This window comes from Saccopteryx leptura, chromosome 11 (genome assembly GCF_036850995.1).
Source record: "Saccopteryx leptura isolate mSacLep1 chromosome 11, mSacLep1_pri_phased_curated, whole genome shotgun sequence".
Taxonomy (NCBI): domain Eukaryota; kingdom Metazoa; phylum Chordata; class Mammalia; order Chiroptera; family Emballonuridae; genus Saccopteryx; species Saccopteryx leptura.
The window spans coordinates 65,726,772-65,752,519 of record NC_089513.1 but is presented as its reverse complement, the minus strand read 5'-3'; the positions used below and the strand labels follow the sequence as shown (position 1 = coordinate 65,752,519).

The 25,748-nt window shown below is 40.2% G+C and overlaps 1 protein-coding gene and 1 pseudogene across 2 annotated transcripts in view; both read left to right on the top strand.

The window, feature by feature from the left end:
- Positions 1–25,748, top strand: part of CEP192 (centrosomal protein 192) — a 149,639-nt gene that overhangs the window by 30,423 nt on the left and 93,468 nt on the right. For both annotated transcript variants that reach the window (XM_066352246.1, XM_066352247.1), the window contains 5 exons: positions 1,285–1,433; positions 2,495–2,639; positions 3,892–4,028; positions 15,114–15,444; positions 18,333–18,476. In XM_066352246.1, coding sequence (XP_066208343.1) covers positions 1,285–1,433; positions 2,495–2,639; positions 3,892–4,028; positions 15,114–15,444; positions 18,333–18,476 — 906 coding nt within the window. The remainder of the gene's footprint in view (positions 1–1,284; positions 1,434–2,494; positions 2,640–3,891; positions 4,029–15,113; positions 15,445–18,332; positions 18,477–25,748) is intronic.
- LOC136383461 (reticulocalbin-2 pseudogene) lies at positions 16,154–17,383 on the top strand (annotated as a pseudogene).

The window sequence follows — 25,748 nt, the reverse complement described above, 5'->3', positions numbered from 1 at the left end:
TCATCTATGGATGGCATTTGACCTATTTCCAGATCTTGAGTATTGTAAGTAACACTATAGTGAACATAGAGGTGTGTATATTCTCTTTTTTTTTTTTTTTTTTTTTTTACAGGGACAGAGAGAGAGTCAGAGAGAGGGATAGACAGATAGGAATGGAGAGAGATGAGAAGCATCAATTATCAGTTTTTTGTTGCGACACCTTAGTTGTTCATTGATTGCTTTCTCATATGTGCCTTGACCGGGGGCCTCAGCAGACCGAGTAACTCCTTGCTGGAGCCAGTGACCTTGGGTCCAAGCTAGTGAGCTTTTTGCTCAAGCCAGATGAGCCCGCGCTCAAGCTGGCGACCTCGGGGTCTCGAACCTGGGTCCTTCCGCATCCCAGTCCAACGCTCTATCCACTGCACCACCGCCTGGTCAGGCAGGTGTGTATATTCTTTAAATTAGTGTATCAGGATTCTTAAAATATATTCCCAGAAGTAGGATTGCTGGGTCAAAAGGCAGTTCCATTTCTAATTTTTTTTTTTTTTTTTTTTTTTTTTCATTTTTCATTTTTCTGAAGCTGGAAACAGGGAGAGACAGTCAGACAGACTCCCGCATGCGCCCGACCGGGATCCACCCGGCACGCCCACCATGGGGCGACGCTCTGCCCACCAGGGGGCGATGCTCTGCCCATCCTGGGCGTCGCCATGTTGTGACCAGAGCCAGTCTAGCGCCTGAGGCAGAGGCCACAGAGCCGGCCACAGAGCCATCCCCAGCGCCCGGGCTATCTTTGCTCCAATGGAGCCTTGGCTGCGGGAGGGGAAGAGAGAGACAGAGAGGAAAGCACGGTGGAGGGGTGGAGAAGCAAATGGGCGCTTCTCCTGTGTGCCCTGGCCGGGAATCGAACCCGGGTCCTCCGCACGCTAGGCCGACGCTCTACCGCTGAGCCAACTGGCCAGGGCCATTTTTAATTTTTTGAGGAAATCTTTTGATAGTTACTCATTTGCTACTTTATTTTCTGAATAACCTGTCTTTTTTCTACTGATCGTTAATGCCACATTTATTACATCCTGACTTATATTTATAGTATATGGCATTTCTGTGCTGTCCTATCAAAAAGTTAAATATTTAGTTTATATTGGAATGCTCATAATGATTTATAGACTGAAATTTTAAGTTTTTTCACCTCAAATGTCATGCAGAATTACATAGGGCATTGACCCATATGTCTTCTCAACCTTTTGATTAAATTATGGTTTAGTCACTACTTTAAAACCTGTTCTGTTTTTCCTCCTTTACTAATAGATGATGATATTGATGATGAAGAGTTTTATGATGATCATTTGGAGGCTTATTTTGAGCAACTGGCAATTCCAGGAATGATATATGAAGACCTGGAAGGACAGGAACCCCCAGAAAAAGATTTTAAGTTACCTGTAGGTGATCCCAGTCAGGTATGTTCCAGTTGTTAAGGTCTTTCAGAAATTTGACATTAGAAAATTACTACTGGTATCTTTGGATATTAACATAAAACTTAAGCTTTTGGTTTTCTCTAGACTATTTTTCCCCAGAAGGAACTGATGAGAAACACATTTCCTGCTTTTTCTTACCTTTCTTCATCACCTACAGAAAAATTAAAAGAATAGTACACTGAACGTCTGTGTATTCCACATCAGTATATTTTGCCATCTTTGCATTTTCTTTGTTCCTCCATAAACACTTTATTCTTGAATCATTTGAAAGTAACTTCCAGATATGACATTTCAACCTAATATTTCAGTATTTATTTCCTGTGAATAAGAACATTTTTCTACATATTTTTAGTTCTGTTATCTAACTTTGACACAGTTTAAATTAGTGTACAGGTTCACGTCCAGATTTACCCAGTTGCCTCCAAAATGTCCTTTATTTTTATTGTTTTGGTTCAGATTTAACCAAAGTTTACATTTGCATTTGATTGTCATGTTTCTTTATTCATCCTCTTTGATTTTGGAGTTGTTCTGTCATGTCAGTCTGTTTTGTAAAATCTAGACCTGTTTTGTAAAATTACTCCGTTTTTCCCTTTGGCAAGAATTCAGATTAAACATTTTTCTCATGAACGGTTTAAGATTAAACGTGGGTCATGTGTAGCTCTCATTGCATCACTCAGGAGACTATTTGTCCCATTATTGGTGATGCTGTGTGTGATTAGCTTGGTTAACGTGTCAGCCAGATAGGTCCTTGTGAAGGTGCCTTTCTTTCCTTCTCTGTTGTCAGTAAGTAGTCTGTGGGCTGTACCTTAAGGCCATGTGAGCATTCTGATTCCTGAGCAGCCTCTCATGAACTGGATTTAGTATCATTGTTGAGGCTCTCAGAAACAGTTTTTATTGGGGGTGATTCCTTTGTCCCATTCCTTTTACATTAACTACCTGGAATCCTTCTATAAAGCAGACATTCTGTGCTCCCGATATCTTACCCCTCAAAATGTTTGTTTTTAATTTAAAAAATTTGTAAAGCTAAGATACTCTTTCAACAGGCAAATGAAAATGGGAATTTAAACTATAAATCTCAGTCAGAAAATAACAGCTCTCTGGTTTCCCATGGCTCATGCATTTCAGGAGATTCTGAAACAGCCCACAGAGAGTCTGAGGAGGGCAGTGTTGTCTGTCTACCTGGGACCCGTAAGTATTGATATGATTGCTTTGTTCCTAAATTCTACGTGACTTTGCATTCGTGCAAAAATACTCATTTCTTTGATATGATTTAGCAAGTATCTCCTCGTCTTTTTTTAAGTAAAAAAAAAAAAAAATTCCATTGAGAGAGAGAAAGGAAGGGAGAGAGTAGGTGAAAGGGGGTAGAGAGAAGCATCAACTTGTTGTTCCACTTAGTCCCATTTAGTTGTGTACTCATTGATTGAACCTGTGCTCTCAGTATGCCAGGATGATGCCTTATCCACTGAGTTACCTGGCCAGGCCTTCCTTCTAATCTTGAAAGTCTAAAACTTTTCAGAAGACTTTTCCCCCCAAAATTATAAGAGAAAGTTTATTTAGAAAGTTACGGAGGTATTAAAGTGAGCCAGCTTGACTGTGTAGGCTCAGGGAACACGTTACAGAGGCAGAAGGATCCCTGGAGCTTAGGAGAAAGAGAGGCAAAGGTATGCAGGGGGGTGGGGGGGGGGAGGGACGACACAGGACTCGGGACACTTACAGACATGCTCCCAAGAGGGAGAGCGTGCAAAAAAGAGCTTAAATATCTGAGGACACTGATATTCTAGAAATACTATAGTAAAAAACAACAACAAAAATACTGTAGTCTGGATTTCTTGGTTGTGTATTACAAAGATTGTACTCTTTTAGATGCTTGAGAATTAGATATTCTCTGTATGGTAGCAGTTTGGCACATTTATTGTTTTCTTATATTGTTGGTTATTTTCTCTTGTATGCAAATTGCTATATTTGTCATATGAATGCTAATATTAAGTTTAATAAAATAATTTGGCCCTGGCCGGTTGGCTCAGTGGTAGAGCGTCAGCCTGGCGTGTGGAAGTCCCAGGTTCGATTCCGGGCCACAAAGGAGAAGTGCCCATCCGCTTCTCCACCCTCTCTCCTTTTTCTCTCTCTCTCTCTATCTCTTCCCCTCTCACAGCCAAGGCTTCATTGGAGCAAAGTTGACCTGTGCACCGAGGATGACTCTATGGTGCTAGAATAGCTATAGTTGCAACATGAGCAATGCCCCAGATGGGCAGAGCATCGCCCCCTAGTGGGCTTGCCGGGTGGATCCTGTGTGGGTGCAAGCGAGAGTCTTTCTGCCTCCCTGCTTTGCACTTCAGAAAAATACAAAATAAATAAATAAATAAAATAATTTAACAGCAAAAAACAGTTATTCAATTACTGAAACTTTGACATTGCTTCATAACTTTTCTTATATTTTTAGGTAATTCTATAGGTAATGGACATAGTAGAAGGAATGTAGTAGATGATGTGTTGCCATTTTTCTCTAAGAACTTGAGAATTGAAAAAGAAAAAGAAAGGGCAGAAAGGTCGAAGGGTATTGTTCTACATTGCGACAGAGTAAGTTTATTTGCATTTTTAAATTTTCTGTGAAAAAATAGTCTTTGAATGATAGCATTTTTATTTTTAAATAATTTTTATTTTACAATTACAATTGATGTGTGATATATTTCAGGTGTACAATCCACTGATTATACATTTATACAACTTAGGAGTGTTCATCCTGATAAATCTAGTACCCATCTAGTACCATTTATACTTACGACAATATTGTTGACTATGTTCCCTATGCTGTACTTCATATACCTGTAACTACCGTATTTCCCCATGTATAAGATGCGCTGTTTTTCGAACAATTTGAGGTCTAAAAACTGGGTGTGTCTTTTACAGTGGTTGTAGATTTTCATTTAAGAAGTGTGGTATTTCAAATGCTATAGATGGAACTGAGGATGAGACAATGTATGAATGAAGACAGTGATTCGTCATCAGACACAGATGAGGAAAAGCTCATGAGTTGTATGAATTTTACGATGAATAAAATTGAGTTTAATAACTTATGTAATACATTTTTTTTTCAAATTTTAGGCCCCAAAATTAAGGTGCATCTTATACATGGGACTCTTATAAATGGGGAAATACAGTATTTTGTAACTACCAGTATGTGCTTTTTTAATCCATTCACCTTTTTCACCCCGCCTCCCAAAGTTCCTCCACTCAGGCAATAGTCAAAATGTTCTCAGTATCTATGAGTCTGATTGCTGTTTTGTTTGTTCATTTATTTTGTTCTTTAGAGTCTGCATGTAAGTGAAATTATATGGTATTTGTCTTTCTGTGTTTGACTTGATTCACTCAGCATGATACCCTCTAAGTCCATTAATGTTGCACATGGTAAAATTTCATTCTTTTTTATGGCAGAGTAATATTCCGTTGTATGTAGGTACCACTTCTTTACCCATTTGTCTATTGATGGGCAGTGAGGTTGTTTCTATATCTTGGCTATTGTAAATAATGGTACAGTGAACATGTGGATGCATATGTCTTTTCAAATTAGTGTACTACATTTCTTCAAATAAATACCCAGAAGTGGAGTTGCTGGGTCTTTCTTTGTAACTTGTTACAGCCTTTGTTTTAAAGTCTATTTTGTCTGCTGTAAGTATTGCTACCCCAGCTTTTTTTTTTCATTTTCATTTTTATGAAATATCTTTTTCTATCTCTTTACTTTCAGTCTGTGTGGGCCTTTTGATCTGAAGTGAGTATCCTGGACAGCATATGTATGGGTTTGTTTTCTCATCCATTCAGCCACCCTGTGTCTTTTTTTTTACTTTTTCTGAAGTGAGAAGTGGGGAGGCAGAGAGACAGACTCCCGCATGTGCCGGACCGGGATCCACCTGGCAAGCCCACTAGGGAGCGATGCTCTGGCCATCTGGGGCGTTGCTCTGTTGCAACCAGAGCCATTCTAGCATGTGAGAGGGCAGCCATGGAGCCATCCTCAGCACCCAGGCCAACTTTGCTGCAAAGGAGCCTTGGCTGTGGAAAAGGAAGACGGAGATAGAAAGAAAGAAGAGGGAAAGGGTGCCGAAGTAGATGGGCGCTTCTCCTGTGTGTCCTGACCGGGAATCAATTCTGGGACTTCCATATGCCAGGCTGACGCTCTACCACTAAGCTAACCGGCCAGGGCCCACTCTGTCTTTTGGTTGGAGCATTTAATCTATTTGCATTTAAAGGAATTATTGATAGATATGTATTTATTGCCATTTTATTATTCATACTTTTGATGCTTTTTAAAAATTAATTTTATTGATTGATTTTAGTGAGAGAGACAGGAACATTGATCTGTTCCTGTATGTGCCCTGACTGGGAATCTAACTGGCAACCTGTGTGCTTTGGGACAACAGTGCAACCAACTGAGCCATCTGACCAGGGCTTTTCTGTTTTTCCTATCTATCTATCTATCTATCTATCTATCTATCTATCTATCTATTTATTTATTTATTTATAAGTAGATTCTAACATATCTTGTAATACAGGTTTGGTGCTGATGAATGATCTTTTTCTTATCTGGGAAGTTCTGTCCTTCGATTGTAAGTGATAGCTTTGCTGGATAGAGTAATCTTGGTTGTAGGTCTTCTCTTTTCATCACTTTGTATATTCTTGCCAATCCCTTCTGACCTGAAAGTTCCTGTTGAGAAATCAGCTGACAGTTGTCTTGTGGGAGTTACCTTGTAGGTAACTAACTGCTTTTCTCTTGCTTCTTTTAATATTCTCTCTCTGTCTTTAGCCTTTGTCATTTTAATTAAGATATGTTTTGGTGTGGAACTCTTTGGGTTCATCTTTTTTGTGATTGGATGTGCTTCCTGGACTTGCATGTCTGTTTCCTTCACCAGGTTTGGGAAATTTTCTATCATTACTTTTTCAAATAGATTTTCAGTTTTTTGTTTCTCCGTCCTGAGTAGCCACCTGAGTTGGCTTCTTCACGTGCACCAATTGTTTTTGTTTCTGCAGCCCCATGATGTGATTGTTGGTACACTTGAAGTTTTCCCAGAGACCCCTTAGGTATTCTTATTTTGTTGGATTCTTTTCTTTTCTGCTCTGATTGGGTGTGTTCTGCTTCCTTAGCTTCCAAATTTTTTATTTGATCCTCTGCTTCATCTACTTTACTGCTGATTCTCTGTAATTCATTCTTTTTCATTTTAAGTTGAATTTATTGGGGTGACACTGGTTAAGAAAATTATACAGGTTTCAGGTGCCTAGGTCTACAACACCTCTTTGTACACCATATTGTATGTTCACCCCCCCCCCAAGTCGAGTCTTAGTCCATGAATCATTTATCCCCCTGTGCCTTCCTTCACCTCACCCCCTTGTAATGAATTCTTCATTTTAGTTATTGTAATCTTGAAGCCTGCATGATTCTTTTTTATATTTTCTGTCTCTGTTGAAGTTCTCACTAAGTTTGTATTTCCCCTAAGTTCATTGAGCATTCTTATAACCAGTGTTTTGAACTCTGTCTGATAGATTGCTGGTCTCCATTTTGTTTAGTTCTTTCTCTGAAGTTTTGTTCTGTTCTGTTACTGGGACATGTTTCTTTGTCTCCTCATTTTACCAGCCTCCCTGTGTTTATTTCTATGTATTAAATAGAGCTGCTATATCTTTTGATTTTGGTAGAGTGGCTTTATGTAGTAGGTGTCCTGTGGGGCACAGTGGTATAGTCTTCCTGGTCACCTGACTTGGCTACTTCACGTGCACCCCCTGTTTGGGCTATGTGCACTGTCCTGTTGTAATTGAACCTTGATTGCTATTGGCATATCAATAGAAGGGATTTACCTCCAAGCCAATTGGCCACTGTGGAGAATAAGCTGTGTTGGGGCTGATTCCATGGAGCAAAACGTGCTTCAGCTGGGCTGTGGTGCCCAGTGAGTATGCCCCTTGAGTGTTTTGCTCATGGAGTTGGGTGGTGCTTCAGTGTGGTCAGAAGCGGTCTACTGGGTGCACTGGCTCTGGAGCTTCCTGGGAAATCTAGACCAAGGTCTGCAGATGGCTCCTACCTGTACTGGGCTTGGAGGTGCCAAGCCTTTAACCAACGCCAGCTGATGCTAGTGCCAGGGCTGGGGCCACTTAGCAAGAGGAATGGGGTACAATGAGGCCAGATGCTCCTTGTTTAGCATTTGTGATCCTTTAAGAGTTTTTAGGAAAGTCTGAAGCATGAGCCAAGACAGGTCATTTGTGTGAATTAGCCACTAGAAATGACTTGGATGGGCCTGCAAATTGGGTGGGGCAGGTCCTCAGGGGATTCCCTGGGGTGGGACAAACATTATGAGCCCTGTTGATGGAGATTCAACTTTGGTTCCTGCCTGCTGGCTCTGTTGGGGGAGACCTCAGCAAAGGAAAAATGGCCTCTGCCAGCACTTCTGTATGGGATATAGTGGCCCCTCCAGCCTTCATCCTGGAGCCAGAGAATTCACTCTCCCCATTTGTCCCTGGTGCCTTTTGAGCTGCTGCTCCAGTGGTAAGGATTAGAACAATGAGGCTGAATAAGTCCCTTTACAGGACCTTTAAGAGGGCAAGCAGATGTGAATATTCTTTTTTTTTTTTTTAAAGATTTTTATTTATTTATTTTTTTACAGAGACAGAGAGAAAGTCAATGAGAGGGATAGACAGGGACAGACAGACAGGAACGGAGAGATGAGAAGCATCAATCATTAGTTTTGCGTTGTGCATTGCGACACTTTAGTTGTTCATTGAATGCTTTCTCATATGTGCCTTGACCGTGGGGCTACAGCAGACTGAGTAATCCCTTGCTCAAGCCAGCAACCTTGGGTCCAAGTTGGTGAGCTTTGCTCAAACCAGATGAGCCTGCGCTCAAGTTGGTGACCTTGGGGTCTCGAACCCGGGTTCTCCGCATCCCAGTCCGACGCTCTATCCACTGTGCCACCGCCTGGTCAGGCCAGATGTGAATATTCTTATAAAACCATAACCATAGTCAAAATAATGAACATATTTACACCCACAAATACCTAAAACTTTTTTAATATTCCCTATGAAAAACTGTACTTATTAAAGAATAACTTCTTCTTTCCCCCCAAGATCTGTGTAACCTCTGTTCTACTTTCTGTCTCTATAAATTTACCTGTTTTATATACCTCCTCTAAGTGGAACTATGCATTGTTTGTCATGTTTTCGGAGTTCATTCATGTTGTAGGTAATATCAGAATTTGATTCCTTTTAATGTGTGAATATTCTACTGTATGTATCTGCCACATTTTGTTTATACATTTGTCAATGGCCACTCAAGTTGTTTCTACCTTTTGGTTATTGTGAATAATGTAGCTATGAACGCTGGTGTTCAAATATCTGTTCTTGTCCTTACTTTCAATTCTTTTGGATATATAGCGGGGAGTGGGGAATGTTTAACTTTTTGAGGAACTGCCACACTGTTTTCCATAGCAGCTATACCATTTTGCATTTCACTAGCAGTACATAAGGGCTCTAGTTTCTCTGCATCCTGTTCAACACTTGTTACTTTTTCCCTTTTTGATTATAGCCATCCTAATGAATATGAAATGTTCTCTTGTTTGGATTTGCATTTTCCTAATGACTAATGATGTTGAGCATCTTTTCATATGCTTATTTGACATTTGTTTATCTCTGGAGAAATGTTTATTAAGTCTTAAACTATTTTTTAATTGGGTTGTTTTGTTGTTGTTGAGATGTAGAAATTCTTTATATTATCTGTATATTAATCCCAATCAGATAGATGCTTTGTAAATACTTTCTGCCATCTGTAAGTTGTCTCTCTATTTCTTGGTAATATCTTTTGATACCCAAAAGTCCTTAATTTTGATGTAGTGGAATTCATTTTTTCTTTTTGTTTCTATGCTTTTGGTGTCATATTCATGAAATTTTTGTCAAATTCAATTCATGAAGATTTTCCTGTTTTCTTCTAGGAGTTGTTTTTCTTTTCTTTTTTTTTTTTTTTACAATAGCTCTCACATTTAGGTCACTGATCATTTTTTTTTTTATTTAATTTATTCATTTTAGAGAGGAGAGGGAGAGACAGAGAGAGAGAGAGGAGAGACAGAGAGAGAGAAGGGGGGGAGGAGCTGGAAGCATCAACTCCCATATGTGCCTTGACCAGACAAGCCCAGGGTTTCGAACCAGCAACCTCAGCATTTCCAGGTCAATGCTTTATCCACTGCGCCACCACAGGTCAGGCTAGGTCACTGATCATTTTGAGTCAGTTTTCATTTATGGTGTAAGGTTAGGACCCAACTTCATTTTTTATAGGTGGATATCCAGTTTTCCTTTCAATTTCTTTTATTTCTTTTGATCTCTATCTAATAGCTCTGGCTACAACTTCTAGTCCTAGCAGTGGTGAAAGCAGGCATTTTTGTAGATGGAGAGCTTCCAATCTTTAACCATATTGAGTATGATGCTAGCTGTGGGTTTTTAAAAAAAATACCTTTTCGCCTGACCTGTGGTGGCGCAGTGGATAAAGCATCAACCTGGAATGCTGAGGTCTCTGGTTTGAAACCCTGGGCTTGCCTGGTCAAGGCACATAGGGAGTTGATGCTTCCTGCTCCTCTCCCACCTCTGCCACACCTCCTCTGCCTCACTAAAATAAATAAATAAACGAAAAATGAGAAAAATCTTTTTTTATCAAGTTCAGGATTTTTTCCTCTGTTCCTAGCTTTCTGAGTTTTTGTTGTAAAAGGATGTTGATCAGTTAAAATGATTCTGTGTTTTTTCTTCATTGTTCTATTAAAATGTTTTTACATGGATTGATTTTATGTTGAACCACCCCTGCATTCTTGGATATATCCTAGTTGGGTTTTTTTTTGTTTGTTATTTGTTTTACAGAGACAGAGTCAGAGAGAGGGATAGACAGGGACAGACAGACAGGAACGGAGAGAGATGAGAAACATCAATCTTTAGTTTTTCGTTGCACGTTGCAACACCTTAATTGTTCATTGATTGCTTTCTCATATGTGCCTTGACCGCGGGCCTTCAGCAGACCGAGTAACCCCTTGCTCGAGCCAGCGACCTTGGGCTCAAGCTGGTGAGCTTTTGCTCAAACCAGATGAGCCCTCCGCTCAAGCTGGCGAACTCGGGGTCTCGAACCTGGGTCTTCTGCATCCCAGTCCTACGCTCTATCCACTGCACCACTGCCTAGTCAGGCTTCTAGTTGGTTTTGATGAATAACCTTTTTCATATGCTGTTGGATTTGATTCTAATATTTTGAGGATTCTGTCATTTATATCTCTAAGGAATATTGGTCTGTAATTTTCTTGTGATCTCTCTGGCTTTAATAACAGATTAACTGTGGTCTTATATAATGAGTTAGGGAAGTGGTCCTTCCTGTCCAATTTTTTGAAAGCCTTTCAAAGTTTGTTTGTTTGTTTTTTTACTAAGACAGAGAGAGAGAGAGAGAGAGACAGGGATAGATAGGAACAGACAGACAGGAACGGAGAGAGATTAGAAGCATCAATCATTAATTTTTTGTTGTGGCACCTTAGTTGTTCATTGATTGCTTTCTTTTTTTTTTTTTTTTTCCATTTTTCTGAAGCTGGAAACAGGGAGAGACAGTCAGACAGACTCCCGCATGCGCCCGACCGGGATCCACCCGGCACGCCCACCAGGGGGCGATGCTCTGCCCATCCTGGGCGTCGCCATGTTGCGACCAGAGCCACTCTAGCGCCTGGGGCAGAGGCCACAGAGCCATCCCCAGCGCCCGGGCCATCTTTGGTCCAATGGAGCCTTGGCTGCGGGAGGGGACGAGAGAGACAGAGAGGAAAGCGCGGCGGAGGGGTGGAGAAGCAAATGGGCGCTTCTCCTGTGTGCCCTGGCCGGGAATCGAACCCGGGTCCTCCGCACGCTAGGCCGACGCTCTACCGCTGAGCCAACCGGCCAGGGCGATTGCTTTCTTATATGTGTTCTGACTGGGGCCACAGCAGACCAAGTAACCTCTTGCTCAAGCCAGCAACCTTGGGTCCGAGCTGGTATTTGCTCAAGCCAGAGGGTCTCTGACCTGAGTCCTTCACATCCTAGTCCGATGCTCTATCCACTGCGCCACCGCCTGGTCAAGCCCTTTCGAAATTTTAATGTTAATTCTTTTTTAGACATTTGGTAGAATTCACTGGTGAAGACATCAGGTCTAGGAGGTTTTTTTGGTTGTTTTTTTTGCATTTTTCTGAAGCTGGAAACGGGGAGGCAGTCAGACAGACTCCCGCATGCACCCGACCGGGATCCACCCGGCATGCTCACCAGGGGGCAACGCTCTGCCCACCAGGGGGCGATGCTCTGCCCCTCCGGGGCATCTCTCCGTTGCGACCAGAGCCACTCCAGTGCCTGGGGCAGAGGCCACAGAGCCATCCCCAGCGCCCAGGCCATCTTTGCTCCAATGGAGCCTCAGCTGTGGGAGGGGAAGAGAGAGACAGAGAGGAAGGAGAGGGGGAGGGGTGGAGAAGTAGATTGGCGCTTCTCCTGTGTGCCCTGGCCGGGAATCGAACCCGGGACTTCTGCACGCCAGGCCGACGCTCTACCACTGAGCCAACCGGCCAGGGCCTGTTATGTTTTGGTTTTAATTCATCTAAGTATACGATATTTTAAAATTATTTTGCAGTTTTTATTTGACCCGTTGATTTTTTAAAAGTATATTGTTTAATTGATATATTTTGTAGATACTTCATTTCTTTTTTTTTTCATTGATTTCTAACTTCATACTGTCATTAAGTTTTGGGACATTCAATAGTTATATGGTGATTTTTGACTATGTGGGGGTCAGTGCCCCTAATACCCATGTTTAAGTATCAACTGTACTTTCATTGCCTCATCCTATAACCCTCACCTTCTAAGAGACCTCGGGAGTGTTTTCACTATTTTTCTTCTCACATTTACTCATTTTTACTGAGAGATAAACTTTCAAAGTGTAAAACAAGACCTATTTACGTTTGGATTTAAAAACTGTCAGAGAAACTGCATTCCTCTGTTTTGTTGTTACTCCTTTTTTTAACAAACCTAGTATCTAGGGCTGACTTGTATTAGATCACAGCAGTAGAGTTGCTTTGCTCTGTAGAAAACCGCATTCCAGAGCAGGCCATCTACAAATGACTTAGTACAAGTTTCCCACCAGTGGTGTGGTGCCCTTCCTGTGGGGAGAGGGAGTGGCTGTCTGATTGTTCTGCCTGGGTGGTGGTCCTTCTTGGAGGTTTCAGTCACCGTCCCATGGGTGGTAGCTTCGCCTCACTGGTTTCTCAACCAAGCACACTTCATTCAAAAGTACAATTTCTGAGGCTGTCATCACCTGACTGGATTCTTGATTCGATTGTTTTAAGTCGCTTTATTGAGTAGAGCTAGTTTCCTTCATTCTGGTTCTTTATAATATTTGCTTGTATTATATGTGAGAATAGTTTTCTGGTTTTAAATGGAATTTGTCTCCTTTTTCTTTTTCTATTAGGATAGTCATATTTTAACAGTTTTTATAAGCTTTCTATTTTGAGATATTTTGATCCTTTTAAATTTTATTTATTTGGCTCAAAACAACAGAAATTTACTTTTATTACAGTTCTAGAGAACTCCAAGATCAAGATTTTGGCAGGGTTGGTTTCTCCTTAGACTTCTTCCCTTGGCTTGTAGGGGACTGTCTTTCCCCTGTGTTTTCACATTGTCTTCCCTAAGCTGATCTTTACGCATTTTAGACTTTAGTGTTTGGATTCGTTTTTCAGGGCTGCTGGTACAAATTACCAAAAATTTTTCCAGCTTAAAACAACAGAAATTTTTATTCTCAGAGTTCTAGAGACCAAAAGTCTGAAACCAAGGTGCTGACCTGGTGTTACTTAGCTGTGGCAGCCTTACTCCAATGTCTACTTTCGTCTCCTTAACCCTTGAACACTGCAGGGGTGGGTTGCCAGCTCCCCCCTACATTATAATCTGACCTATACAAGTCAGAACCCTTGTATAACTTTCGACTCCCCTAAAACTTAACTGTCCTTTGGTATCTGCAGGCAGTTGGTTCCAGACCTGCATGGGTATAAAAATCTACAGATGCTTAAGTCCCTTTTATAAAATAACACTTTGCCATTCACACAGTCAGCCCTTTACATTCATGAGTTCTCGACTGTGGATCAAAAATGCTGTTTTTAGCCTGTGGTTGGTTGAATCCATGGATATGAATGAAACTCAGGGATATGTAGCGCTATGTATTTGTTGAAAAACATTCACAGACCTGTGCAGTTCCAACTGTGTTGTTCAAGGGTTATCTCTACACTGTTGGGTTTAAGACCCATCCTAAATCCAGAAGGATCTCATCTCAAGACACTTATGCAAAGACCTTGTTTCCAAGTTAGGTCACAATCTACAGGTACCTTCAGTTAATATTCAGGCATGTCTTTTTTGGGAGACACACTTTAACTCAGACTGTTAACACTTAGAAGATGTTATTTATTGATGAATACAAAATTATCCATCTGTATTTTCTCTTGTAGTTTTATATCTAAGTCTTTAAGTCATATGGAATTTTTTTGAGTGTGTGACAGAGACAGAGGGATAGATAGGGACAGACGGACAAGAAGGGAGAGGGATGAGAAGCATCAGTTCTTCATTGTGGCACCTTATTTGTCCATTGATTGCTTTCTCATGTGTGCCTTGAGTGGGGGGATACAGCAGATCGAGTGACCCCTTGCTCAAGCCAGTGACTCCCGCTCTCAAGCTGGTGAGCCTTGCCCAAACGAGATGAGCCCGTGCTCAAGCTGGCAACCTCGGGGACTCAAACCTGTGTTCTCCACGTCTCAGTCTGACTCTCTATCCACTGTGCCACCACCTGGTCAGGCTACATCATAAGGATTTTATTCTGATATAAGATAGAGATGTAAATTTATTATTTTGTATAACTTCTGTTAGAAAATCATCCAGGTTCAAAGTAAATATCTTTTCTGTTATATAGACCTACTTGGTTTTAGTTCTAACTTTAAAAACTTTGCTGACTGAGCTGTTTCTGTCATGCATTTTATAACAGAAATGACTGCTGTTATAGGGGTCGTTGGAACTTTATTCATAGCTGAATTTCTAAGAACAATGTTATAGGCACTTGCTCCCCTTTTCAAGTAGCTGTTATTATAGGAAAGAATAAAAAATGTCATTTGGGAAAGTATGTTGGAGAACGTGGCTTTGAGGCACTGACTTTTAATTTGCTGTTTCTGGTGCAGTTGTCATTGGATTCCTCAGGGACATTTGTAGCATTTACTATTTTACTCCTATTAAAAGATGTTAATGTCCGTGCTTTCAAGGGCTGTTACTCATATTAATTTCATGAGGCTGGTTACACTAATGGGCTTACCATCCTGTAGAGACTTTTATTGGTAATGATAAAAGTTAAATTGACATTTCTAACATTCTGTAATATAATGTACATGCTGAACCTACTTTTGTTACCTGAATCTGTTGATGTATGGTTGCCATGACCACCTTATGAATTTTGGTTTTTGTTAATTGCTTAACATGAGTCTTACATAATCTAGAAGAATATAGTGAATACTGTATAGTCTGTTCTTTTATATAATAAACATTTTATGTTAACTATATAATTTCTTCCCACATTTGTAATGAGTTATGAAAAACAAAACTTACCTATTACTCTTTTATTGCTTTTTAAAGGAGAACACCGGTGGAGAAGTTCTGGTGAAGACTATCAGGGCTGCTGATGTGAAACTTAACCCTGTTTATTTTCATGACACAAATGTCAATAAAGGTGGTTTTGACTTGACGAACTCTTTAAAGCTGGAGGCAGGGTCTTGTCATCAGAATAAGCATTTGGTATTAGATTCAGACATTGAGATTTCTGAAGTGTCCATTCAAAAAAATCTGAACATAGCGTCTTTGAAGCCTGTTAATGACAACAGAATTAATTCCACTGATACTCTTCAGTCACCAACTGGCGAAAAGCGAACATATGAATGTTACGAATCCATTGAAAAGAGTAAAGACCGTAAGTGGGCTTTTTTTTTTAATAAAAGTAAAGCGTATATATATAAAATGTTTATACATTTTTAATACAATATAGTTCTAAGTGGAACTTGCCTAATCTTTTTTTTATTATTTCAATGTCCTCTTTTATATTTGTTATCTCTTTATTTAGGTTTTCGTAATGGCCATCTATGGTTGTTCTAATATCTTTGAGCATCCTAACAATCGTTATTTTAAACTCTGCATCTGGTAATTTGGTTATATCTGATTCACTTAGGTCCTTTTCTGGGGATTTCTCTTGGTTTATTTGTGTTTTATTTCTCTGCCTCCGCATTTTCTCTTCACGGGAGTTTGCCTAATCTTTTGTATTTTAATACTTAAGTGTTTTACGAATTTAAAAATGGTATCTTTAAATTGAATATGGCACCAAAAGCAAAGAAGAAATCAGCTGCCCCTCCCAAAGGCTTTGGAGGCAATGGAAACAGTGCTAAAAGTTGTCAACAGTCAAAATAAATGAAGTTCCACATGTTACCCACCTTTTGATAGCCCAAAACACTGTGGATCAGAAGGCGGACCAAATATTCTGGGAAGAGTACTTCCAGGAGATGGGCCAAATATACTGGGAAGAGTACTTCCAGGAGATGGGCCAAATATACTGGGAAGAGTACTTCCAGGAGAAACAAGCATGACCACTGTGCCATCATCAAATTCCCACGACTACCAGGTCAGCCATGCAGAAGATAGAAGGGAATAATACACTTAGGTTCTTTGTGGCTATCAAGGCTGACAAGAACCAGAGCAAGCAGGCTGTCAAGAAGCTTGATGACGTTGATGTGGCCAGAGTCAACATCCTGATCAGGACTGATGTGGAGAAGAAGGCACATGATTAACTGACTCCTGAATATGGCCGTTGCCAACAAAATTCGGATAATCTATACTGCTTCCAGCTAGGAGCTTCTGGACCTAAGGAGTGGCTTTGCGCTGCTGAGTGAGTGCTCCACCCAACTCCTCCCACCCACCCAGCCCCCTGTTGCTTGCCCTGTGTCCACAGGGACTTGCAGGATGTGGCCGAGCCCGAGGCCTACAGCCAGGGGTACTGGAGCTGCTGTAGCTGCTGATGTACACCATGGTGGCTAGGTGCTGGGGACACGCAGGGCGAGAACTACACAGACTATGGCTGCATGGAATTACTGGGCAGTCAGGAAGAAGTTGACAAATATGGTAAACTTCTCCCTGAAGAACAACACAAAAGACTGAAGTCAATCATAAAGGAAATTGAGTTGGATTTAGATGGTTTTATCACTGAAAGTGAACTCAGTTTCTGGATTCAGTTGTCTTTTAAATATTGTGCTATGCAAGTAGTAAAACAATAGTTTGTTGACTGTAATAAAACTGTGATGGAAGTGTGTCGTGAGATGAATACAGCATTCAGATGTATGATTGTGTGATTGACTTGGATGAGAACACAGCTCTGGATGATGCAGAAGTCTTTGAGGCAGCTTCATTTAAGAAGTGATTTGAAAAAGCTAACAAGGTTTTCATCCTGGTTTAAATCTTAAAGAATTTATTGCTTATGAGGATCTTGAAGAAGTTGATTATATGACAGAATTTGTCATTCAAGTGGCTTTAGAAGAATATAACAAAAATGGCGATGGATTTGTCAGTTTGGAAGAATTTCTTGGTGTCTACTGGCAGGATCCAGCAAATGCAGATCTGGAGTGTGGATACTTGTTGAGAAAGATAGATTCCTAAATGATTATTACAAAGATACCAATGGTGGGTGTGATCCTCAAGAGCTGTTATTATGGGTAGTATCCAATAATCAGGGCATTGCCCAAAGCTCTCGGAGGCAGAGATTCTGGAGAAAGAGCTTATTTCTTACCAGTGAAGCCACAGATGATGTCCAACAGCTTCGGGATGAATATTCTTGTCATAGATTTTACCCCTGGGTATATCTGTAGAGTTTTGGCTCCTTTTATAATTTGTTACCAGCATTGCTTTTGTAATAAAACATTGATGAGGTTATTTTCCACTCTGAAGTCTTACCACAGTCAAATGCATCTTAACATAGATGATAATTTTGGCTTTTTAGGAGAAAACCCTGATATTTCAAAGTACATTAAAAAATAGTCTTTCCTAAATATTCCATCTGTTTAGTACTGTATTGTGGAATATTTTACGTTCTATTTCTATACTTGACAAAATGGAAGCTTTTAAAGATGCCTGAACAATACTAAAGGAATATGTGACTGGCTATCAATTTTGTTTAAGTAGCATTAATTGAGAACTGACTGAAGGACTTTTTTTAAATTTAGCATTTTTTTAAACCTTTAAAGGATCCTGTAGAAAGACTTACAACTCATATATAAGTTGAAAACTTCTGCTTAATTTAAAAATGGTTTCTATAAAGGGTTTTATTGTATGAAATAGAACTTTATACTTTTGCACATGTATGGATAGTAATTATATTTATTGTGTAGCTATAACTTTATTGTGCATGGAATTTGACATTGTCTAGTACTCTTTTTTGAATTATTAAAAATGAAATGCCCTATCTTTAAAAAATAAATACACTGGATTCAGCTGGCTAATCTAGATAAAAAAATTTCACTGTAAATAAATAATAATATAAAAGTATATGTTTATGTACAGATCTGGTAGAAATATACCTTTCTAAATCTTTTTCTTTTTCCCTAATTTTTTATTAGAGACATTTACTATAATTAAGGCTGGCTTATCCACCATAAGAGAAATACTTTGGGAGAAATATTTGGATCTTCCTTTTTCTAATTAGTTTTAGGCAGATCTTAGTACTGTTGATAACTAAGATAAGGCAACTAAATAAAATTATTTAAAAATACTGTTTTACTTGTAGGTGTCATTGGGTTATTTTGGAATTTTGTTTTTTAGAAACTGATCTACCACAGAGTGTGGTTTATCAAAATGAAGAAGGTAGATGGGTCACTGACCTTGCCTATTATACATCTTTTAATGAAGAACAAGGTTTAAATATGCCTCTAACTGATGAGATGAATGAAGGCTTCAGAACTGGTTGTAAGTGTATATTGATAACCACTTTATTGTACTATTTTCATTGTTTTCTGATAGTGTTGTGATGGTTGGTCACATAAAATCCCTTCTGGAATATACAATACTTAGCTCTTCACTTGTTTTTATAGAAACAAAGGCTTGACTTAGTGCTAATTTTTGCAGAGTGATCTGAGCCCTTGACGCAAGGATAGTGAATCAGACCAGCGCTCTTACTTCAATTTAGAACCTCTATATTGCAGAATTGGAAGGCACCTTAAGCTTTACTTTCTTTTTATTTTTTTATTTTATTCTTTTTTAACAGAGTCAGAGAGAGAGGGACATATAGGAACAGACAGGAAGGGAGAGAGATGAGAAGCATGAATTCTTTGTTGCAGCATTTTAGTTCATTGATTGCTTTCTAACATGTGCCTTGACTGGGGGGCTACAGCAGAGCGAGTGACCCCTTGCTCAAGCCAGCGACCTTGGGCTCAAGCCAACAACTGTAAGCCAGCAACCATGGGTTCATGTCTATGATCCCGCACTCAGTGCCAATGACCCCTTGTTAAAGCTGGTGAGCCTGCAGTCAAGCCGGTGACCTTGGGGGTTTCGAACCTGGGTTGTCCGTGTCCAAGTCTGACGCTCTGTCCAGGGCACCACCACCTACCTGGTCAGGCTACTCTCTTACTTTTTAAAAGTCTTGAACAAAAGAAATATTCGTATAAATGAGCACTCAACAAAAGTCAATCCATTTTGGAGTAAAAGCTAAGAAATGTGTTAGAAATGATGGAAGATAAGTGCTGATAAAAATAATTCTCAAAGGATGAGCATATTAGGAACATAAATGAGGTTTGTTGGTTGGAAGAGTCTCTGTCAGTGAAACGAAAGCTGGAACAGGTCTGCAGAATGCTGCATGCATTCTGTGTTAGTCTGTGAAGATGTTGCAGTGCTGCTGGGGCTTCCAGTCCCTGTGCACCTCTGGACTGGGGATGAGGAAGGCCAGCAGCAGTCTGGCAAGCCCACTCTTATTTTTAATATGCTCAGAAGGTGCCAGAGAAATATTATTCTAACTGCTTCTTATACTGAACTCTTAAACATCTGATGATGTGGAAGTACAAAGATAAGGTATTTTTTCCAGTTCTTAAGAAACTTCCCGTCAGCTAAGAGGGATAAGAATAAAAACAAAAAAAAAAGAAAGAAAACAGGGCCTGACCAGGTGGTGGTGCAGTGGATAGAGCGTCAGGCTGGGAAGACCCAGGTTCGAGACCCCGAGGTCGCCAGCTTGAGCGCGGGCTCATCTGGCTTGAGCAGAAGCTCACCAGCTTGGACCCAAGGTTGCTGGCTCGATCAAGGGGTTACTCAGTCTCCTGAAGGCTTGTGATCTAGGCACATATGAGAAAGCAATCAATGAACAACTAAGGTGTTGCAATGAAAAACTGATGATTGATGCTTCTCATCTCTCTCCGTTCCTGTCTGTCTGTCCCTATCTATCCCTCTCTCTGACTCTCTCTCTGTCCTGTAAAAAAAAAGGGGAGGGATAAGAATACAAAACAACAGTTAACACCATAAGAAACACAAACCAAATGTTTTGGAATTTAGAGGAGAGATAAATTTTGCTTAAGTGAGTAACAAGGATTTCACGTAGATGGCTTTTGAGGTCGTTTCAGCAGGTAAATATACTCACAGAAATTAGGGAATATTTCAAAATGAATATGAAGCAATAAAATATCCCTTAATTTTTGTGAGCAGTGTATATGGAGGCATGAGAAATTCCAAATGGATGGAAAACTCATTGAAAGAGAAGGAAGTGAGAAAGTATGTGCATGTTCTGAGAATGGTAAATTAGAAAGGGGGGGCAGGAGGAAATGAGAAGATGAAGAGGGGTGCAGTAGGGCTGGGGAGGGATAGAGCTTTGACTACCCTGCCAAAGATTTGAGTCTTGTTTGGTAGGCGAAAGGGAACCACTGAAGATTTGCTTGTCCAGCTTGTTCTGCAAGTCTTCTGGTAGTGAGGTCAGCTGAGCGGGAGATATCTTAGGATGTTATAAAAATCTTGGTGTCACTGTGAGTGAAAAGAAGGTAGCTAATGAAAGACATGGAGATAGAATGTTAGGATTTTGTGACTGCATAGTTGAGTCAAGAAAAGATTAAGGTTTGTGATCTGTTACTTGAGAAAATATCAACACTATTAAGATAGGAAAAGTCAGAAGAAATTTTAGAATTTTGGATGATTGTGGTTTGGCCTGGGAATATTTGTTATTTGGAAATATGAGTCGGAAATTAGTGGTTAAGTTACAGTTAGAGCTTACTCAATGGTATCTTGATTTAGGAAGGACAAGAGGGTACACAATGGACAGTGGATATTGACCTCACTTAAACCAATGGTCATGGAATTCCTAGATGTTGCTGGTGGCAGTGTAAATTGATACAACCATTTTGGAAACTTGTTTGGCAATATCATCTTGTGAAGATGAACTTTATACACTTTCTGACCCAGTATCTGATGTATTTATATTCACCAAAAGACAGACTAAAATGTTTACATCAGCACTGTATATATTAGCTCTACACTAGAAACTGTGAAATTCCCATTGACAATGGGATAGATTGTGTTTATTTATACTGTTGAATGCTGTATAGCAATGGGAAGGAATGTGTGTAGCCATTTGTAGCAACATGGATGAATTTCACAAATACAGTGTGTTGAATAAAATAGGGCCAATGAAGAGTACATCCTGCCTGACCAGGACATTGCGCAGTGGGTAGAGCATCGGACTGGGATGTAGAAGACCCAGGTTTGAAACCCCAAGGTCACCGGCTTGAGCACAGGGTTGCTGGCTTAAGCTTGGGATCATAGACATGACCCCATGGTTGCTGGCTTGATGAGCCTAAAGGTCATTGGCTTGAGCAAGGGGTCACTGGCTCTGCTGTAGCCCCCTTGGTCAAGGCGTGAATGAGAAAGCAATCAATGAACAACTAAGATGCCGCAACAAAAATTTACGATTCTTATCTCTCTCCCTTCCTGTCCATCTGTCCCTCTGTCTGTCTCTGTCACAAACACACAAAAATACATCCTTATACGATTATATTTGTGTACAGTTCAGACATGCCTTATTCTGTGAAGTAAGAAGCAAGGGTAGTGGTTACCTGGGGACAGGCATGTAATGATGGGAAGGAAGCTTGAGGGGTCTTTTAGATGCTGTTAGTGTTTTGTTTCTTTCTTTTTTTTTACTTTTATTAAATTTAATGCAGTGACATTGATAAATCAGGGTACATATGTTGAGAGAAAACATCTCCAGATTATTTTGACATTTGATTGTGCTGTATACCCCCTCACCCAAAGTCAAATTGTCTTCTGTCACCTTCTATCTGGTTTTCTTTGTGCCCCTCCCCTCCCCCACCCCCTCTCTCCTTCCTTGTCCCCTCCCCCTCCCCCCACCCACCACATTAGTGTTGCCATCACATTAGTGTTTTGTTTCTTGATCTGGGTGTTGATGTGGCTTCCGACATGTTAAGATTGTGAAAATCCATTGAGTTGTACACTTCCATATACTTTTCATAGGTATATCATGCTTTGATTAAAAGTTTTTAAAAATTAGTAATCAAATTGAGAAAAAATATTTTTAATTTATATTACAGATTAAGGGCCCATTTCCCTAATATATTAATAGTTCTAATAAACAATGAGATAAAGACCAACTATTACTATTCAGTTTAGAATTGGCAAAGGAGCGAAGGATGTAAACAAGACAATTATGTAATAGGAAAGGAAATGAAAAGGGTTGTTAAACATACAAAAAAAGTTCATTTTTACTTATGAAAAGATGTAGAGAGAACCCAACACGTGCTAGTATTTTTCTGTTATTTTATGGGAGTGGTCCAAAAGTTTGGTAATAAAACTATGTTCGTAAGAATGTGAGGGAAATAGGTATGCTAACACATTTATAGACATAGCCTCTAGGCTTGGCAATATTGCAACATCTATAACAATTACATATGTACATATTCTTTAACCAGGCAGTTCTCCTGGGAATTTATTCTTCAGATACACTTGCATAATTGGTATGGATGTGTGTGCAGTGTATTTCTCGTACATTGTTTATAATAACAAAGGGTTGGAAGCAACATGGATGTGCAAAATGGGGGCCTGATCATGTGGCGCATACGTCCATATACAAGGAAATTCCCTGTGTCTATAAAGAAGAGGTAAAGGAGCTTCTTAGGTACTGCTAGAGAATGATTACCAAAATAAATTATTTAAAATCCCAGGCATCGGAAAGCATATAAAATATTCTAGTGTTTGTGTACAAAGGTGGAAGAGGGGAGAACACACACGTATTTGTAAATGCATACAGTGAAGAGATTTAAAAAAATGAATTGCAGGAATCTCTACGTACTTGAACTGAAAGGTCAAATAGATTCAAAAAGCAAGAGTTTCAGGGGACTTTAGACGCTGGTTGCTTCGGGAGGTGTAAGTGACATTAGGGCTACAGGAGGGACAGCCCAATGTTTATTCCAAAACACAAAAGTTTTCTGGTTAACTTAAAAAGTCTTTATGGAAACATAGTATACATGCTTGCACCTTTTGAATTTTGAACAGTGTGTGTTATGTTAAAGGAAAAATAAATAGATAATGGAGGAATTTAATGAAACCATACTTGTGTGATGATTAGCATGGGTGGTGAGGAAATGGAGAAAATGAGTGGAAAACGATTAAATTTGATGGAAGGAGAGAAAGGAGGAACTAGATCAAGGGAATCTGGGCCAGGGAGCATATGAATGAAAGGGGGGAAAGGATGGAAATGGGGAAGGGAATTTTGAAAATGTAAGAAGAGATAATCACAAAAGGAAGACTGGACCAAGGGCATAATTTTTATAACGTCAAATTCATTTTAAATGAAAAATTACCTACTTCACAAACTTTTTCAGAGAATTTACTTGAAATACTACTCTCCCCCCACCCCCTTTTTTTTTTTACAGGGACTGAGAGAGAGTCAGAGAGAGGGATAGACAGGGACAGGCAGGAACGGAGAGAGATGAGAAGCATCAATCATCAGGGTTTTTTTTGTTGCGAGACCTTAGTTGTTCATTGATTGCTTTCTCATATGTGCCTTGACCGTGGGCTCTTCAAGCAAGAGTAACCCCTTGCTTGAGCCAGCGACCTTGAGTCCAAGCTGGTGAGTTTTTGCTCAAACCAGATGAACCCGCCCTCAAGCTGGTGACCTCAGGGTCTCTAACCTGGGTCCTCTGCATCCCAGTCCGGCGCTCTATCAACTGCCCCACTGCCTGGTCAGGCTACTCTTCCCCAGTTTTGCCCTCCAGTAGTTCCATATATTGGTGCTACTTCATTACTTCTGTTTATGGCCTTACATTTAAACACTGGGTGAGGGTAGAGGAGTGGGACATAAGGGTTGCTTTAAAATTTAACAGCTGGAGCATTCAGGTGACATTGAAAGGATTGTTTTAGATTTGGCAAACAATTGGGCATAGACTGATAAAAAATGAAGTTCTGCTTACTCATAATTTGTGAGTAATTTCTGATGAGCATAGAAGGTAACAACATTACTGTAGATCTTTTTTTTTTCTTTTTCTGCAGTGAGAAGCAGGGAGGCAGAGAGAAAGACTCCCGCATGCACTCGACCAGGCTCCACCTGGGTCGTTGGCTTCCTTGCAACCAGAGCCATTCTAGCGCCTGAGGGAGGACACCATTGGAGCCGTCCTCAGAGCACAGGCTAACTTTGCTCCAATGGAGCCTTGGCTGCTGGAGAGGAGGAGAGAGATAGAGAGAAGGGAGAGGAGGAAGGGTGGAGAAGCAGATGGACGCTTTTCCTGTGTGCCCTAGCTGGAAATCGAACCTAGGACTTGCAAACGCTGGGCCGATGCTCTACCACTGAGCCAACCGGCCAGGGCCATTACTGTTAGATGTTTAACTAAAGAATTTCAGAGAGGAAAAGTGCTTAGGAGTATAATAAATAGCAGTCAGAGCTATTTACTTAATGGTTTAAAAACCTGATATTTATTCATTGAAATAAATTAGGTTTTCTGAGTTACCTTCTTTTTAAATTAAATATATTGAGGTGACATTCATGAATAAGATTATATAGGTTTTGGGCTGATTTCCTACTTCCTTTCTCTTGGATATTAGATTGATTTGGTTGATACGTTTTTATATTGGGGTAGTGGTTTTTAACTTAATGGGACTCCACAGAGAATCTTCATAGAAAACTTTAAGTGGAAGATACTATTTAGCATCTGTTTTCAGGAGCTTCATGGTTCTACTGATGCTCATTCATACCTCTAGGTTAGAATGTGTTTATATAATATAAAAGAGGTGGCCTGACCAGGCGGTGACACAGTGGATAAAGCATCGGACTGGGACATAGAGGACCCAGGTTTAAAACCTGGAGGTCGCTGGTTTGAGTGCAGGCTCATCTGGTTTGAGCACAGCTTACCAGCTTGAACCCAAGGTCTCTGGCTTGAGCAAGGGGCCATTCTGTCTGCTGTAGGCACCTGGTCAAGGCACATATGAGAAAGCAATCAGAGAATAACTAAGGTGCTGCTGCGAAGAAGTGATGCTTCTCATCTCTCTTCCTGTCTATCTGCCCCTATCTGTCCCTCTCTCTGTCACAAAAATAAATAATTAAAAGAAAGGTAAAGAGCCAGCACTAACAAGTCAGAATCCTGATCTATCTCTGGTGCTCTACTTTTCCTAACAGGAAATATTCTCCTGTATCTATTCTCATTTTGTCTCAGGATGTTGATGTTAGACTGTGAGGGTTTCCCAAAGTACAGTTTGGATCTGATTAGTCCTTGTTGGACCCATGAGAATGGGAAACATTACTCCTGTTGGGCCACAAGTAGACTATCCTTACAGGGTTGCTGTTTGCCTCCCCTTTTCTGCTACTATTCTGAAGTACTAGGCAAAGGCCTGGATTAGGCAACAGACAGGCAGTCTAGAATCTAGCCTGAAGACTTCTGATTTAGCCAACATGTTTAAAATTCTTTTTCATTCTGATGACTTAAGCAGGATCATATGCTTTCTAGTTTGCCGCTGTCTCACCATTCCCTTCCCTACTGTTACACCTGGACCTCTGTCCATTCACTCCTATCCTCTAAGGCAGGGGTCCCCAAACTTTTTACACAGGAGGCCAGTTCACTGTCCCTCAGACCGTTGGAGGGCCGGACTATAAAAAAAACTATGAACAAATTCCTATGCACACTGCACATATCTTATTTTAAAGTAAAAAAAACAAAACGGGAACAAATACAATATTTAAAATAAAGAACAAGTAAATTTAAA